Below are 14027 nucleotides of genomic sequence, written 5' to 3' on the forward strand. Positions count from 1 at the left end.
GTCATAGAAAGTCCCACGGCAGATGTTCGGTATCGGGAGGGTTACGTTAAGTTCGTATTCTGAAGTGCTGTATTCTAGTTAAACTTAACCTTTTAAAACACAGCTCAAAAAGCGCTGAGGCGTTGTCTGTTTTTTAAGTTCACTGAATACAGTAGACTGTTATTGACCATATTGCTCTTGGTGTCAGTGACGATTTCATAGTTTATTCTTTAATTAGGCCATTGCTATTTAAATTGCCGTAGGTGTGTACGCAAAGGTGTAGCAATTAACAGTTAACGACTTCTTGTGGGTTTTTTTCCCTAAAACGTCAGGTATCTGGTGTGTGGATGTCTTAAAATGAACGCTGAATGAGTAGATGCTATTTAAGATGCGAGTTGGGTGTGATGTGTTGGACTAACTGAAGGAAATAACGTTTTTTTTTGTTCCTTTCAATATAAGCGCTTACATTTAACGTACGTATTTTTGTTATTTGATATTAGTTTGGTATGTTTTGAAGAAACACACGCGACAGTATTATTTTATTGCTTTTGACCAGGGTAGAGAGTCCATTCAATATGAATAGATACGTGCTTAACCAGAGCAGAACGGCGGTTATCGCTGTTTTCAGTCCATCTGGAATAAAGTCCTTGATTTTTGCTTTTGTGGAGATAAAAGCTCAGAGAAGTTCATGACGACGTATTGATCGTTTTTCATGTTGTAAGACTTCAAGTTACTTATGTTGACAACTAACATTAAACAAGTACCGATTTATTGTTTTTGGTAGCGAAAATAGTTTTAGAAGTACCATAATTCTTCAAACAAACAAAAAAATGAGAACCGTAGTAGGAAATGCAGTTAAGCTTTTGCAGTTTCAGCAGTATGTGCAGCTGCGACAGGCTGAACTTCAATGGTGGACTTCTGTTTTCAAATTACTTCGGGATTGTTTATATTGTGCTTTAAATCAGAAACAGTTCTTGCAACGTTCTGAAGAGGAATTGATGTATTAAGGCTGTAAATGGATTTTGAAAGGTTTGTCGTCCTATTTTGAATATTGTTAACGGGATTTAAGCTCATCTGTTTCCCGGGTTGTGGAATAGTGGCCGTGGTTTTTTTTTATATATTGACAGCGTTCATTTTGACGTTTATTCTTTTGATCTTTTCTTTTAAATTTAGAATTTCCTGATTGTGAGAAACATACTTTTTAAAGAACAGTAACATTCACTGGGTGTTGGAATGTTGTGGTCTCTCTGTACAATCTGTGGGCTGGCTAGACCTCAGCTTACCCTGTATTTCCTGCTAAATGTTATGAATCCCTTGTTTACATGAAGCAGAACTGCAGTTTGTTAAATGTGTGCAACTAATAAAGCAGGGGAGTTTTCCAGCTAGATGCTATTTTTTAATACTCTTTCTTTTCCCTTTTTTTCTTACTTTCTCCTTCAAGTCATGCCTAAAAGAAAAATATGTTATTCAGAGAACTCTAACAAACAGCCGAGGCATCCGGTGATGGAAAATGCAAGGCTACTACGGGGAAGAAGGATATCCCTGGTGGAGGTATAGTGGGAATTACAGTCTAATCTTTCTGATCCCAAATCTATTTTTTCTGTACTTGTAGGCTTGGTCCACTCCACTTTCATTTTATTGCAAGGTATTTATACAGAGCATGAAAAGATGTTTGTCGTATGCAACTACAGCCACGTCCGTTATTTTTTTTTTTACAAAATGACAAACTTTGTAACGGATGAACTGCCGTTCGCCTGGACACTCCAATCGCCAGTCACTGCTAGCAGCGTGTTTGACCCTGTTGAACGTGAATTTTAGATGTGTGATTTTCACCGGGTTGCAGGTTGCTGTCTGGGGCGATTCTGTCCCATTTGTTATGTCGTGCCCCTGCAAGCATGAGCCCCTTCCTGCTGCAATGTTGTCATGTCGGGACGAGCATGCTTGAAGGTCATCGACTGGGGTCACAGCACTTGCTCAGCATAGAGCCAGGCAGTCAGATTATTTACAGTACGAGTCCTGTAACCAAAAGATACACCTGCCCAACACAAGTGTGAGCCTGGTCAGTACCTGGATGGGAGACCTCCTGGGAGAGCTAAGGTTGCTGCTGGAAGAGATATTAGTGGAGCCAGAGGGTCCTCCTGGCCCCAGTACAGTGATGGGGATACTATACTGTAAGAAAAAGCACCATCTTTTGGTTGAGATGTAAAACTGAGGTCTTAACTTTCCATGACCTTTTAAAATCCCTGGGTGTTTCTCGTAAAGAGTAGGGGTGTATCCCTGCTGTCCTGGCCAAATTTCCCCCTATCCTTTACCAGTCATGGCCTCATAATAAGCCTCCATCTATGAATTGGCTTCATCACTCTGCTCTCCTCTCCACTGATCGCTGGTGTGTGGGGAAAGTACTGGTGCACTTTGGCTGCTGTCTCATCATCTGGTTGGATACTGCACATTGGTGGTAGTGGAGGAGAGCCCCCATTACCTGTAAGGGCACTTTGAGTGGAGTACAATACAAGTGTAAGGAATTATTAACATTGTTGCTGTTGTACATGTGCACCACACTTGCTGATGTCCATCAGGGTGGTCTGCGCAGTAGCTCGAGACATCTGCCAAAGAGTTGACGGTAGCACTTTCGGACTTTCACCAACCCACAGCTGAGGCCTTCTTCAAGCAGAGAGGTGGCACAAAGAGGCTTCTCTTCATACGTAGAGAATGTTGTCTCCTATCGGTGTTTTTCCTTCCCCAACCCACCAGGCCTCACACTCCACTGTCAGTTCCCAAATACATTTTTTTTCCCTTTTGAAAAAGGGGGAACCCTTTCTTACCTAAATGTCCATCTTGTTTTTTTTCCTCAGATGCATGAATTGATTAAGCAGGAAGCGAATGCGGTTTCAAAGCTGTCTGAGAGTAAGATGGAGGAGCTGATGGAACGAATTCAAAAGGTCAACTGCAGGCCCACTCATGAGATTCTGATCAACAAGATGCAAGTCAGTGTTTTGGTTTATGTTTAAGGTCTTCCTCTGCAGCTGATGCATATGAAAACGAACACTGCACGTGAAACACTGCAAAATCATCTCTTACTCAAGCCTGTATGGACCGCACAGTTTCATAATACATTCATTAAAATGGCTTGTATTGTGAGTGGATAACAACTCACATCTTGGAGAGCCTGAAGGGTTCTGGTTTTCTCTCCATCTGAGCCCTTTGTTACCTACTGTAGCTTTTTTTAGCTTAACTAGACAAGTGCACACTGGCACTCTGCAAGAGGAGGTTTGTCCAGAGCTTTACCAATACTTAATACCAGCAAGAAAATCATTCTTTAGTGGAGTTTCTCAAAAGAGTATCTGTGAGCATTGGAATTTTTTTTTTCCCTGTTGCTTTCATGTAATCTTATGTGTTAGGATGTAGGCTGTTACCTGGGACCCGTAGGACTTGAGTGCTTCACTTTGAGTTCTCTGTTCCTTAGGCGTTTAGAAGTCATTTAGCCTAATTAAGATGGCAATATGTTTCATGGGCTCAATTGGAATGAAATGAAAAATCCTATAACTCTAGAATCTGGATAGGATGCTGCTAGTTCAAAGGCAAACAATTATTTTGCAGTTAGGTGCTCTGGAACACTATTTTCTGACGACTTTCATTTCCAGGCTAAAATTAACAGAATAAAGAAGAGGTTGCAAGATGCTCTGTCTGCTGTGATCAGAACGCGATCAGTTAATCCTACAGTTTCACCAGCCTTTGTTCCAGACAAGGTAGTTTTTTTTTTCCCAGAACTGTAAATGACCATAGCCCTAAACCATTGTTCCATGTCACAACGGAGTTTGAAACCGAACAAAGCTTTAAAGACCCGTCACTGATTATTTCTAATAAATTATTTTTTAGACTCTGGACTAAAGTAATGGTATGACCAAAATCTCAAGGAGGAGAAATTTAAATAATGTGCAAACACTGACTCATTTTGAAGGCTTTGTTGTAAACAAAATGAGGGCTGACTTTAACTTACAATTTTCTGGGTTGGGTCATTTCCAGTCTTTTTTTTTTTAATTGCCTAACAAACCCCTTTTGAAATGGGGTGGGAACTGACACTAGTTAATAAACTGCGAAATCGATTTCAGTCCTAGGTCCCTAGTCGATGAACTACAACTTTCTTTCATGTGCTTTAGGATGTGCCTGGTATTTTGACCTCTCTCAATCTGTTGTACCTCAGCAGGTCAGCAACAACCTGTCTGCAACCAGCACCCTGGATCGCTGTGTCCCCTGCACTGGCCCTGCACAAGCCTTGGTGTCCCAAGCCAGTGGGACAAGTCCCACCAGTAGCCCTGACTGCATCACAATTTCAGGGTATTTTCAGAACCCCCTTTGTTTTCAGCTTGAGGTTCCAGTCTAAACATTTTGTTTGAAGCTGCCATTCCAAAAGAGGTTTTCAATGTATTGCTGTGCATGTACTGTATTGTCTTAACACATTAGTATGTCACTTTGGATATTGCAGACTAATTGGAAAACAATGCCAAAATGCTAATTTATCATTCCTAACCCACTGTGGTATTCTGTTTTGTAAGCTCTAAATTGGCTTTATTTAGTGAAAGCTGATTGGGCACAAATGATGAGCTGATTTAACCTGCTGAATGTAAAGTGTGGTGAAAACCAAAAGGAAAAAAAAGCAGAAGGGACCCATATGTTTCTCTTCTAAACAGAACAGTGCCTTCATGCCAGTGGTTTGTGAAGGCTGAGCTAAGTCGGCACACTTGCTTGCTATCTGTTGTGTTCATACCCAGGAATTTGTACCCTGACTAGATGTTACAGTCTGGTAATGATCAGCCACACTCTGGGTGACCAAGAGTCTGGACTCTTTACCTCACTAAAAGTGACACATCGTCATCCTCCATCTTCATTTCTGCACTCCCAGTTCCATGGAATTACAGGTTTCAGGTCCGGAAATGTGCACATCAGCTATTCAGGACTAAGTAAGGAGCTATAGAACACAAATACATTTTTTTTTATTTTTTTCTGGAAAATAGGTCAGAGGTCATAGCCAAGATTATCGTAAAGGTCATAATGCTTTATAGAGCCAAAAGTCGGGGCACCTGGGGGAAAGCCAATCGAATGTGTGGAGCACAGACAAACTCCGCACAGATAACATCCCAGGGCCCGTGAATTATAGTCTACAGATAAACCCATCTCATAAATTGTTTGAGGTTTATATTGGGTAAAAATACCATAACATTTTCCTGTTAGCTATTTCCCTCACCCCCCACCCCTGGTGTGCCTTTTAAGAAAAAAAACATGGTTTCTTTAGGGCTGCTCATAAGCATTGCAGCTTAGCATGAGAAATATTTTACAAATAGACCACAGTGCCATCTACTGTATGTATAAAGAGTTTTTAATTTGTAAAGAAACCTTCTGGTAATCCATCAATCTTTTAAATCTTTAATACATTTTCTACCTGGTTCCTGTACCTTCTTAAGCAGAGACAAAAGGATTAATAGCCTTTTAGGGTGACTCTTAAATATTTAATAACTAGTGAGGGTTACTGTATTCCTTAGTAGTGCATTAGTTACCGTACAGAGCATTCTATCCATACCCTCTTATGTTTCACACCCGGAAAAGTTGCTTAAATTCCAAAAGGGATTACAATTATTTAACTAACTTTTTTTGTTCTTTCATTATAACCTTCTCCCTCTTAACTTTACTCTGTATTAGAAATCGAACATCAATTGCTGCTCATTGTAATGTAATGCCTCAGACTTTCTTGGCATGTATGGTATGACAGTTTTGATTTAAAACCCTTAACTGCTATACTTTGTAAGGTACCTTAACACAGCTATACAGTATACTCTCTTCCTGTAGCTTGATGATAGATTAAGCTCCCAAATCACTCATTTAACACATCAGGTATTTAACTTATTTTATATTTTTAAATGTCATTTTACTTTAGGACTCCTAAAGCTCAGAAGCATGGCTGTACATCCTGTGAGACCGTATCAGCAGAGTGTGTAGTAGCAGTAGACTCGGATTCAGGTAAGTATTTTTTTTTGTATACCTGCTTTGTCTGAGAATTGCAGTGTATTTGAGTGTTTCTTATAGATATTGATCTGTGCCCTCATGTTTTTAGTTCTGATTAGGTCTTAAAATGATTGACATTAAGGCCTTGTAAGTCAACTTCTATACCTTTTCCATTTTAGTCTTTTAACCATTTAACTATGGTAATCCAATAAATCAGTTCCTTCACATTTCTGCCACTTTACACTCAATTCCTTACAATGGAGTTTTCATAGCAGGTTCATTTGAGGCATTGGTGTTAAATGGTACTGTATAGATGGAATGCTCATTGTAGCAGATGTGAAGCATGTTTTTGGAGTTTATCCTCTGGTTCAGTTTCCCCTTAAAGTTTAGCAGTGCAAAAGCAACTTTTCACAAATAAATTCAAAAGTAAAAGAAACCAAGCCAGTTGGCTAGTACCTGATGCTCTTTTTTTCTTGGTCAATTCACACTTGAAGTATTATAAAATACTGAGCACCATTATTTCAGCACATGTAAAAGCAGGCATTTTAATCTCCATTTGTTGGGGGGGGGGAGTTTGAAATGAAGCTCTCTTAATTAGGGTGTAGAAATGAGTCATTGTTTAAAGGGAGGGAAAGCTACATATAGCCAGCACCCGCATAAGTGTCTGATTCAGGTGATGTACTGAACAGCTGAAGAAATGTATCATTTTAGTCATGTGTATTTTTAACAAGCAGATGGGGTACAAGTGATGATTTAATCAAGTGGTGATTTAATCTGATGAAAGGGATCAAAATTGCATCACCTTGGGTTGACTTGCCTGCAGTGGAGTCGCATCTCTTTAGCAGTGAATCAAGAATTTGACCACCCTGACCCCTGAACATTGGCAAGTGTGTGCACGTACTAACTAATCTGTGCAGCAGACTAATTGATAGGGGAAGATCAATGGTAGTCATCTAGTGAGGAGTATTTAGTTGGACTTTATATATATATATTGATGTATGGCAACCTGTAGGTATGTTACTACACTGATCCAGTCTTGGGACCTCACTGCTCCCCTTCCTGACATGACAACACCCATCCTGCTGTTGTGTAAAATGAGAACCGTTATACCATGGACGCTGGTTTTGCCAGTTTTGAGCCCCATTAAACGTGTGGGATGAGTTGGAGCATCTAGGGACTCGGAGACATTTGAACAGGCACATGCTTATCCAGGCTCTTCGAGAGGAAAGGAGATGGACTCCCACGAAGACAACATCTGCCATCTGGTCCAAAGCAGGCAACACAGATGTGCAGCTTGTATTGTTATAGTATATTTATATAGTTACATGATATACTAGGAGCCTGGAACTTAGATCTCCTGTTGCTTAACACTCTTGATGACAAATGTTTAATCAATATAATGAATTTAACAATGTCATAACTGTATAATACAACAACAGTGCACCTGCTACAGAAAAGAATTGTGAATTTGTTGCAGTTCTAAGAAGTGCTTTTCATACATGCTATCTATATTGTCCATTTGCTGGATTTACTAGCATTCTGGCCTGTTTGTTGCCTTTTGCAATCTGACTCTTAACGGATTCACAGCTTTCTGAGGGCCGCAGATTTGTGTTATCAAGTTTCATCTGCCCTTTTTTTTAAAAAAAACTGCTTTTTATCCACAGAAAAGGAGAATGAGGTTATGTTTTGTGGAGTTATACCAAGTAAAAGGCTGACTGGGAGTGTTGCGCAGAAGCAGGTAGTTGTAGTTTTTTGGAATTGCTCTTCCCCGAGTTGTGGATATTCTTAGAAATTGTTTTAAGATGTTGTATACCTTTCTACGTACCTTTACAATATTATCCTCTTTCAACTCTTCAGTTGTTTGTGGGTTTTTTTTTTTTCCTAACGCCCTTTTTTTTCCCGGAAAGACATGGAGAAGCAGTGACTTGGGGTTCACAGACTTCACAGCTGAAACTGTAGCAGGTACTTTGGGGGTTCTTCCCACAGTTCTGATGTTCTTTCAAACTACAACTTGACTGCAATACGCTGCTTTATTATTTAATTAATATTGTAGTGTGTTAGCGGTTAAATACCACTCATAATCACTGCAGAAAAAAATGTCATGTATGAGTCCTGTCATTTTAATAATCTCAAGTATTGAAGGAAAAAGGGATCTCAACACCCACCCATTTTCATGAAAGTCAGTTAGAATATGTTGGTTCTACATATGCAAGTTTCATGTGCTTGTGTTCATTTTCTAAATGTGCCCATTTGCCAGCTGACTCAATGCAAGCAAGTGACACAGAATCTACAGGGATGTTCCAGATTGAAATCCAAGTATGTTCCTTTGAAGCCTCACTTTCAGTAGTTTTGTTGGTAGCATGCACATGTATGGGACTGGGATAAATGCACAAATACTGCGGCATTGCAAAAAAGGACTTATGCAAGGTACTATGCAATCGATTACTGAGGCAAACCTTGGTGATGAAACCTTGATGCTTCTAAAAACTTGTCAGATGTCCTAGCAAGCTGCAGTCATTTAATTGGGTGTTCTGAGTCTGCTGGCATTACTGTCTGTAGGAAATGGAAGAGAAACTCATCCTTGCATGGTAACGAAGCACCCAAGAGTACTTTACACATGTTGTAACCAGCAGGCTCTTCTAAAAATGCGTAGTATCCTAGTGATTAGATGTGTTTTGAATGTTTTTGTTTGAAAATCATTAAATGCTGACCTGTTGGGCTTTTGTTTCAGGACTATGCTGGGAGACCAGATCCTTTACCTTCAGACCAAGCCCCAGAAGCTGATCCTTCTAAACCTATTCAGTGTAATATGGAGTGTTTTCCTTTTTTAACTGGAGCATCTCTTGCTGGCGATCCTCACGGCCCCCGAGTTTAAATTTAGTCAATTCAAAGACTCTCAGTGCTGTATCTTTATTTAAGCCAGCGATCCTTAGAAGCTGCAGAGGTGCTCAAGGTGGAGCTCAGTTTTGGTACATTTCTATGTACCTTTTAATGTGGCTTTAGCTCAAGGCCCTACTTGTTTAACAGAACTGTGCTGTCTTACCTTCACTAAAACCTTTTCTTTTATCTGCAGCACGTACCATGTTCCCAGAAAGACTGAAGGCATGTAGTGTGAACTCCACTGTGACACAGGAATTAACAGCTCAGGTAATGATTGCTGCTGGAGATGTACTGCATTCATAAAAGGGGGGAAAAAAAGGAGCACAAATGTGATTTTGGCAGGTTTAAAGCCATTGAGGTTATGGCTTTACACTTAATGAATCCGTTCTTTACAGAAAGATACTGCTATGGTTATTATTGCAGATTTCAGAGTACTCGGGATCTGCTGTGACATCGTATCCAAAATCAGCAGGTTTACCAGATCAGCCTATCAAGGCTGCCGATGGCTCTACTCACCAGGGTAAGTCTGAAGGTTGTTTAAATTTGATCAGCTATTTTGTGCAGGGTTTTGTCTTTTTATATTTAAATACTTATGTAAATCTTGATCAGCAGGATGTGGGCAGCCCTCAGCCCCAGGGAACATCGAAGTAAATGCTTCAAAGTTCACTGTAACTAATTTACTTCCATTTCAGGTAATTGCTAGTCTGTTAAACTGTTCCAGTGATGTATTATGTACTGTACTCAGTATGAAGTTGCTTTATACTTTGCACTCTGTTAACAAATTGAAATGCACTCTTGTATTTTGCAGGATCCTTTGCAATCTCAATTCCCTCCCCTTCCTGAGACTGCATTTCCCCTGAATCTGCCTTCCATAGCTGCTAGGACAAATTTGCCTCAAAAGCTAGAGCTGAAAGTGGCTAGAATCAGAAACCCCAAAGGAATAGGTGTGCTGTGGAATGTAGCACACGTAGACCCCAAAGCTGCTCCTGTTCACAGCTATTATTTATATGTTCTTCATGAAGACCTGAATGGCTGTATGTCAAGTTGGAAGAACATCGGGATCATATCGGCCTTGCCACTACCGATGGCTTGTAAGCTGAATCGGTGTGCCCCGCAAAGGAGGTATTACTTTGCAATCATTGGAAAGGATATTTATGGGCGCTGTGGACCATACAGTGAAGTATGCTCAGTCACTGTTTACGATATGTGAATGAGTGTGTGAAACTACACACCGTACAGTCATATCAAACACGCATGTTAAAATTGTTTGAATTCTCTAAAGCAAAAGATTGCTATTCCCGTATGTTAAACTTGAAGTAGTGAAGACCTTTATTTTTATTTGATCTTGTCTGACTTTATTAGCTTCACTTTTCAAAGCCCTTTCAGTTTAACATGGGATCTTTTTTTGTTGTTGTTGTTGCTTGAGGCTTTGTATCTTTTGAATTTTATCTGTTATTAATCATTTTTGGAAAGGTTTATTTAAATGATCACAGAGCCAATGTAGATTTATAATGAAAATCCCTGGCTGCAGGTTTCTAGACAGGTGGGACTACCATTTGAAGTGTTACTGTATATCTTCAGTTTGTGTGGGGGAATTGCATCTCAGTATAGCATTTTCCTTATACAGTACATTACCTGAGTTACTTACAATTTTGTATTATTCTTGCTTAGAAAAGCTGAAAATGAGAATACTGCATTGGGGTCTATTGTACTGGCATTTGTTCAATCTTAAAATCATTCAATAATGTATTTACTAGAGGTAGTTCCATACTTTCCTTAAGCTGTGGAGGCAAAGTTTTACATTTTGATCTGCAAGTTTGCAAAGGAATCCAGATCTATTCATCTTCCCAGTAAAATAAGCACAGGAATTAAATGGACTGCTCTCCACTATAAATGAAATTACAGAGTACACCCTGGAGTGTGGGGATAGTTATTATTAACACAACTATCGATGGTGGTTATTTTCCCATTTGTGTTCATTATTCAAGTGTTTGGAAGATTTTTAAAAGCCCATGAAAAGGAAGAGATGGGGAAAAATACACATAGATTGTTTCACAATGGCTTTTGAGGAAGGTTAGAATGCCAGGTGAAAACCTTTTACCTATTACTGTAGTTTTAGGCCCATAAGCCAGTTACTGTTGGACTCGCTCTGTGAAAACAAATCATGCACGTTTGAGAGGATTCTCTACCAGTTATTCTTATTACTATTGTAGTGAATGGTATTAAATTAGAGCTACTCCTTCTCTACAACCAATGCAAAAAGAACCCAGCAAAACCAGTAAAGATCTTGAACCTCTGCTCAAACTAATTAGGAAATTGTAACTTTTTTGGAAACAGAAGTCCAATGCCCAAACCACGTTCCACTCGTTGTTGCAGGTCTTTACATTCATGGTGGTAACATTCACCTTTGAAACTTGTTGGAAATTTACCCTCTGGTGATCGTCAACTCGAAGGAGTGAACTCTGTTTTTGAAATGGCTAAGCAAAGGGGTTGTTTACAACAACAGCCAGGGTTGTGGGCCTGCTTTGGGTTCTGGTATGTCCTTATCACATTGTTAATTACAACAGATTGGGCACTACCAAGATGGTCTACCTGATCTCCATTTCTTAGTAATAATAGAGCCTTAAGGTTTGCATTGCATCCTAAGCTGTTTAATGGGCTTACTAAAACCATGTTATTTTCTTCTAGATCGAAAGCAGGTAATTTATAGAAAGACAAAGCCTGGAGCCAAAGGAATTTAAGGGCAGGAGCTGAAGAGTAGTGCTGTAGTTCTCCTATTTCTTCTGAGCTGCCAGAGATCATTTATGCTCCCTCAGGACCTGAAGAGGTCCATGGTCTTCTGCTTTCCATTGCAGTTGAGCTCTTGAATGCTTAATAGAATCTACTGGGTTGCAACTTGCTTAAATTACCACTGTGGCCAGGTTCTGTTGTGAGAGTTTTAAAGTTCCCACTCATCCTGTGCATTCAGGGGTCTCTAGGACCACAGCTGTGTTGTGGTACCTTACAGATGGGTTCAGATTCTACCTTGTTCCAATTTGTTTTTACTGTTCTGTTTAGATTTCTTAACCAGTTTGTTCCTGTGAAGAGGTGACAGAAAAATGGGGTTGGAGCTATGGTACTCATTCTCTGATTATACTTTTCTGAAGAAAGCTGTTTTGCTTCTCATTAGAGCTAAAAGTTATTTTAAATCAGAAAGTAGAAAATAGATATAGGCTTCTAAAACATCCAGTACTTTATTTCAGGCATAGAAATGTGTACATGACAATGGTAAATGTTTTGCAAGAAAGGTAAAATCCAATCTTAACAACATTTAAGAGATTTTCTTTTAATGTAAAAATACACTTCAGTTGATCCATGTACACGCTGAACCTTGTCCAGGATTCTATGTCAGATTCTGCTGCAAAAATCCACATTTGAATCAGTTTTAAGACCCAAAGCATGAAAAGCTGCCTTTATCATTTAATTCCAAATATAAAAGTCCTTTGGTATATATCAATACATTTACTTTGTACATATTATAGTAAAAAAAACTCAAGCAAATAACACTTCATTAAAAAGGATCAACAGCAGAAGAATGTCTTAAGTATAAAATAAATACAGCTTCAGTTTAACTTTGGCCTTATTTAGAATTGCATGCTGTTTTACCACTTAAAGGAAAAAAAACTTGTTTACTAAGAAACCCAAATATAATTATCCTAACTGCTGTGGAGGTTAAATTCCAACTATGTCAAATAAAACTGAAATTTCATGTTTTAAACTATTCCAAGATTAAGTCAAATACCTTTTCGAATGAAGCAGTGCTCTTATTTTTTTTTATGGAACACAAACAACAGAACCAAAGTGCTCCCATTCAAACAGAATCAAAGTGTCATTTGGCAGACCTGGCAGAAGAACAGGGCTTCCCTCTTCGAGTACAGATAGTGATTTGGATGGGTCCTGTGATCAAAGCCTGCCATGCAAAACATGGTTTGTTTTACACCATTTCAGTGATAAACATTTTGTTGAAGAGTCACAATCCCTCTCACAGGAAGAAAAAACACTCAAGTTTTAGTACACTGAAAACCCAGGACTAATAACCCTCCCCCTTTTAATCTCGTAATACAAAAAAATTAAATTTACATGGTTTACTTTTCAAGTTAACTTCATGCTCTGCAAGTGTGTGGGCATGTCTGCTCCTTTGAGGTTTCTTAAAGGTTGGCACAGAGATTTTCTTAAATCCAGAAGCACTGTCTCCCCAATTGTACTAAAGGCTGGTGCTCTTTCGCTACTGGTTAAGCAAAAATCCGAAAACGGGGTGGCAGTCGTTCAATGTTAGTGAGATTTAAAAAAAAGGCAATTTCACAACTTGAAAGCATCAAGTGCAAGCCGTCTTAGCTTTACAGCTGTCTAGTGGTTTAAACATTAAATAGATGTCTTTTAAATGAAGCCTATTTAATTTGTTTTCAAGTCTACACACCCTGACAGAACTCCAACTATTAAACCTTTTTATCACAGCATACATGGGTTTCACCAAGAATAGGGTTAACGTTGATATACTCCTCCGAACAAAAAAAGGGTTAGAATTTCTACACATATATAATACCATTCCTAGTTCTAGATAGGTTTCCAGTATGCTACTGTTAATAATTCTTTTACAGTCTTAGTATTTCTTGGTATTTTTTGCTAAATCATATTAAAAATAAGATTATATACAAAATGCATCCCATCAGCTCTGGTTTCGGGTGGGGGCAGTTGCAGGGAGACCAGGGGCTGTTCTCATTCATTTGCGCTTCCTCAAAACCAGATACATCAAGCCACTGACGAGGGTGAGAGGAAAAGCAATCCAGGCTAAAACAAAGGAGTAGCCATAGTCGCCCTCGCTCACGCTGTGTTCGTGGAAGCTCTCGTGCTGAGCCGCGTAAATGGACGCGCCGATCATCACACAAAGCGCTGGAAGGACAAAAACGAAAGAACATGGGCACGCGTCGCTCGTTTTGGGCCCTCGGAACAACACTTTCCACCCGCTGGCAAAATGAACGAATGGCGCTGTTCTACCCTTTTCCAAAGAGTGGAAGCGTAAGGACGTTGGCAACGAGGCTAGGTTCCCGCTGGAGAGGATAAGAGCTCACTGGTGAAGCAAGGGCAAGGGCAGTAGCTCTGTGGCTAAGGATCTGCGCCTGTGGCTGGAAGGT

The 14027-nt window shown here is 39.6% G+C and overlaps 2 protein-coding genes across 9 annotated transcripts in view; one reads left to right on the forward strand and one right to left on the reverse strand.

The window, feature by feature from the left end:
* On the forward strand, positions 1 to 12413 carry atf7ip2 (activating transcription factor 7 interacting protein 2). 8 transcript variants are annotated; one of them, XM_088612958.1, is made up of 15 exons: positions 1 to 50; positions 1421 to 1530; positions 2832 to 2963; positions 3621 to 3725; positions 4181 to 4314; positions 5909 to 5991; positions 7641 to 7714; positions 7884 to 7938; positions 8234 to 8292; positions 8708 to 8780; positions 9050 to 9123; positions 9280 to 9376; positions 9466 to 9548; positions 9665 to 9978; positions 11545 to 12413. In XM_088612958.1, the coding sequence occupies exons 1-15, from the start codon at positions 23 to 25 to the stop codon at positions 11564 to 11566; spliced, it is 1443 nt and encodes a 480-aa protein (XP_088469084.1). In that variant the 5' UTR covers positions 1 to 22; the 3' UTR covers positions 11567 to 12413. The 8 variants fall into 8 exon arrangements, with proteins under 8 accessions (XP_088469084.1, XP_088469077.1, XP_088469078.1 ...); XM_088612955.1 differs by lacking the exon at positions 1 to 50 and adding exons at positions 72 to 452; positions 858 to 1008 and having other exon boundaries at positions 9665 to 12413; XM_088612951.1 differs by having other exon boundaries at positions 9665 to 12413.
* The window catches only part of emp2 (epithelial membrane protein 2), a 16417-nt gene continuing 14455 nt past the window's right edge, over positions 12066 to 14027 (reverse strand). Inside the window, exon 5 of the mRNA XM_088612963.1 lies at positions 12066 to 13785. Coding sequence (XP_088469089.1) covers positions 13616 to 13785 — 170 coding nt within the window. The 3' untranslated portion in view covers positions 12066 to 13615. The remainder of the gene's footprint in view (positions 13786 to 14027) is intronic.

This window comes from Lepisosteus platostomus, chromosome 19 (genome assembly GCF_059453375.1).
Source record: "Lepisosteus platostomus isolate fLepPlt1 chromosome 19, fLepPlt1.hap1, whole genome shotgun sequence".
In the NCBI taxonomy this organism is placed as follows: Eukaryota; Metazoa; Chordata; class Actinopteri; order Semionotiformes; family Lepisosteidae; genus Lepisosteus; species Lepisosteus platostomus.